At 42.2% G+C, this 3847-nt stretch overlaps 1 protein-coding gene across 1 annotated transcript; it reads left to right on the top strand.

Moving 5' to 3' along the window:
* Positions 1-251: 251 nt before the first annotated feature.
* LOC146511088 (kinesin-like protein KIF1B) lies at positions 252-2416 on the top strand. Its single transcript, XM_085173606.1, has 4 exons — positions 252-286; positions 654-1003; positions 1099-1154; positions 1336-2416. Exons 1-4 carry the CDS (start codon positions 252-254, stop codon positions 1636-1638), a joined length of 744 nt encoding a protein of 247 aa, XP_085029732.1. The 3' UTR covers positions 1639-2416.
* The last annotated feature ends 1431 nt before the right edge of the window (positions 2417-3847 follow it).

Raw genomic sequence — 3847 nt, 5'->3', positions numbered from 1 at the left:
AAGACTCAACAAATATGGCCTGTTTGGAAAGGCTTCCAGGAGAAACCATTTTCCCTCTAAATACAACATGGCAGCATGGGTTAGGTTTGCAAAGTTGAAAACTTAAGCCCTAATTCACAGCTTCAACATTGGTGAAAAACCATATCAGATAAACAGGTTATACCAAACCAACGGTTTTGCTCGGGTGATGATTATTTGGGCTTTTTTTGCTGCCAAAGAACCTGCAAAGTATCCAGGTCACTGAGTGAGCCATGAAGTACTCTAGAGTCAAAGAGATCATCGTTGGGTCAGTGACTCCAGAGCGCAGCAGCAAAGCAACAGCAGAGTGGTGCTGCAGTGGCTCAAAGTTGAGACTTCAACATGATTGAAAGTTAAGAAAGCTGTGAATTAATAAATATCTGCAAACTTTAATGAACCGAAGAAACATTGTAAAGACAAATGGGCCGGAAATCCGTCCACACTGCTATGAAACACTAATAAAAAATGATTACCTCAAGTTTTTGCTGCTAAAGTTGGTTCCATCAGCTGCTGAATCACAGGTATAATGATGATGTGGTGTAATAATCTAGATCCAGAAGCTTAAACTGCTTTTTCACGTGTCTGAAAGGATGAATGTGAACACCGCTAACTTTTCCTCTTTCTGTGTTTTTCAGCACTTTCTATCTCTTTGAGGCAGTGTGGGAAAGCTCCCTGCACAACTCCCTCCTGCTCAACCGCGTAACTCCCTATGGAGAGAAGATCTACATGACCTTATCTGCGTATCTGGAGGTCAGCCGCTGCTCCACCGTGTTGTACCTGTTTGTACGTGTTGACATCAAGTCTCTTGATGTCATCGTGTCTAACACACACCCTTTATCTCCTCTCTACAGCTGGACCATTGCATCCAGCCTGCCATTATCACCAAAGACATCTGCATGGTCTGTTACTCCCGAGACGCCAAGTTGTCCCCACCCCGTTCTCTCAAGAACCTCTTTGGGACTGAATACTCCAAAACTCCTGACTGGTAAATCTGGGCTGCTGCACTGTGGCCATCTGTTTCACAACCTGTTTCACAATCAAAGATATCTGCCCTGTTACAAAGTTTCCTTCTTTCCTTAGATAGCCTCATCCTAGAGCACCAGTGGGAGCTAGAGAAGATGGAGCAGCTGCAGGAGGTGGGGCCTTAAAAGATTTATAAAGAAATGAATCTCTGTTTAATATCGTAGAGGGAAAAAAGACTTTTCAACTCAAAGACCAAAGTGCTATTCTAAAAAGGGTTTTTTTAGAGTACAGATTTTACATGACTAGCCCTCCCCTTTTCTCCCCACCTCACATTCGCCCCCATCTTTCATCCAGGTGGATGAAAAGACCCGTCACCTTCTGGCGCTGAGAGAGAAGCTGGGACAGGCGGTTCCCGTGGGAACAGCTCCCACCACCAAGTCCCTGAGCGAGTCTCTGTCCCCCAGCGTGAGCTCGGGCACTCTGTCCACGTCCACCTCCATCTCCTTGCAGATCTCAAGCACCACCTTTGAAAGCGCCATCAGGCCGATGGCGCCTTATTGTGTCTTTCTTCACCTCATCACTTTTTTCTGTGTGTGTTTTTCTGTTGATGCCTTTCAAACAAAACTAGCCATGATATTTTCCACCTTCCCCCTCTGACAATTAATATCAGTTAACCCCGCCCCCTTTCAGATTTGTTTACCAAAAGAAAAGAAAAGAAAAAGTCATTAACGCTGTTTATTATTTGTCAGACGGTTTCATTTTCATACTTTGTAAATATCTATGTTGTATGGAGCTTGAACTAAAATGTAAATATGTTTACTGTATTTGTAATAATTATAATCCATTCGCTGTACAGCATAGATGTGTCATGCAGATATCATAATTCTATGTGTGGTAATCTTGCACCATTGAACTGTTAGTGAATGAGGCAACAATAAAAGTGGGAAACGTGCATTAGCAGATGAAGTGCTGCCTGCTTATTTCCTGCTTTATGTGAGCTTCTGCTTAAGTTTATTATGTGCTTTTAGCCCCAAGAAACCACCCTTTTACTGTGGCGCACAATAAGATCTTCTGATGTTTGGTGTCATCTTCCTGTGATCTCCTGTGAACAGGTGGATTAATTCACTTCAAGTTTATGTATGTAGCACCAAATCACAGCAGTCGCTGAACACTGTAAAGACTCATTATGGAGGCACAACATTTAAAGGACTAACACAGACAAAGAATTAATCATACAATGAAGCAATGTCATTTTTAAATGTTTATTTATAAACAGGATAAAACCATTCAAGTATTGAGTCACAAATAAAACAGCAACCTCTGATCTGCTAATTGGGAAACAGAGGATGTCAGTGTATTTTTCAGTGCTAGTTGTCCAAATTGAGTGAGATGACTTTACATTTGAATAGATTTGATTTCTCGATATGCTAAAATTCCCACTGAGACTGGATAAGATTATTCTAAAACTGGTAAAAATACAATTCTCTTCATGCACAGAAATCCCACCCAGTCCCACAACCCAGGACGAATAATCCTTGTGTGTTCTTGAGCTGGACAGAAATTCCTCTTGCTGAGCAGGGTCCACGTCAGCCTCGTGCCAGGCAGACGAGGAGCCTCCTGTCCCAGTCTCGTCCATCCACTGGGCCCATCACATCCCAGCCCAGTTCGCAATCTGCATTGAAGTCCGTCGCTCGATACCACCGCGGCTCCCCTCACACCATCACCTGTAAGTTAAAACAAATAGGAGCCAGAACCATCATCCCGGAAGCTGCCCTGGCTTATAGCCATGGCGACCCTCTCCCAACACGGCTGCACCCAGTGAACAACAGTGAGACACTACTCACAAATGCAGGCAGTGGTATACATCTGCCCTGATGTCAATCACACACGTTGTCTCCTACTGTCGCCGTTCCTGCTGTCGGGACTGGGTCACCACATCACGCTGACCGGTCTCCAGACGAGGCGTCGCACCCCCCATCACACAGTGGCTCCCTCTTTTCCACCTGGCCTTCATGCGTTCCTCTTCCAATCTAGGGCCTCTCTTCTTCCAGTGCTCAGCTTGCTTCCTTTTAATACGACCTTTAAACAGCTGAAAGGACACCTCTGGACACACCCATGCCTCAACATGTGATCACTATCAGCTAATTTGTCCCATTGCCAGCCAATCCACAGTGGATTAAAACAATGTAAAAATAAAAGACTAAAAACATGTGATACAATGAACTCAGAATAAAACCAAAAAAAAAAAAGATAAACAAAGATTTCTAATGTGTTAAACTTAAATGCATCACCAACTGAACCTTTTATGTAAACATTTCACGTTGCAGCTTAACCTCATTTCATTTTGCTTAGCAAAGTACTTTTCAAATCAAATAATTAGTAAGAGTATATTTCTTATCATCTATTGGTCATCTCACCTGATAAACTTCAATGAACATTATAACACAGGAGTGATTGTCTCTAAAAATGGGCTCCTGCACGCTTGCAGACATTTTTCCATCACAACTTATGGATGATGAATGATTTGATTAAAGCTGTGAAAACATTACTGATAACTTTCATGTGATATTACATTAAAGCCAATTTTCTATTAAAATTAGAGACTTTTCTAACTGACCTCCAACCTTTGAGCAGCATTGTGTACTGTATGTTTGTATGTAACTGTATCTGACCTGGATTTTATCACCAGTTTCAAATACGAATTTTCTTTAAAGTCTGTCTTTAAATACAAATGAAGTTCAACTTTAGCAAGGCTGATGGTAAACTGGCCCTAACAAGTCCACTTTATTGCATGCTCATTGACTTTCTCCTATCAGAGCTGTTTAACAAGCCCACTTGATACATGCTGATTAATCTATCACGCGTA

Source organism: Neolamprologus multifasciatus, chromosome 9 (genome assembly GCF_963576455.1).
Source record: "Neolamprologus multifasciatus chromosome 9, fNeoMul1.2, whole genome shotgun sequence".
Classification (NCBI taxonomy): Eukaryota; Metazoa; Chordata; class Actinopteri; order Cichliformes; family Cichlidae; genus Neolamprologus; species Neolamprologus multifasciatus.
Note: the sequence above shows the minus strand (reverse complement) of the source record. Positions and strands in the feature narration are given on the sequence as shown.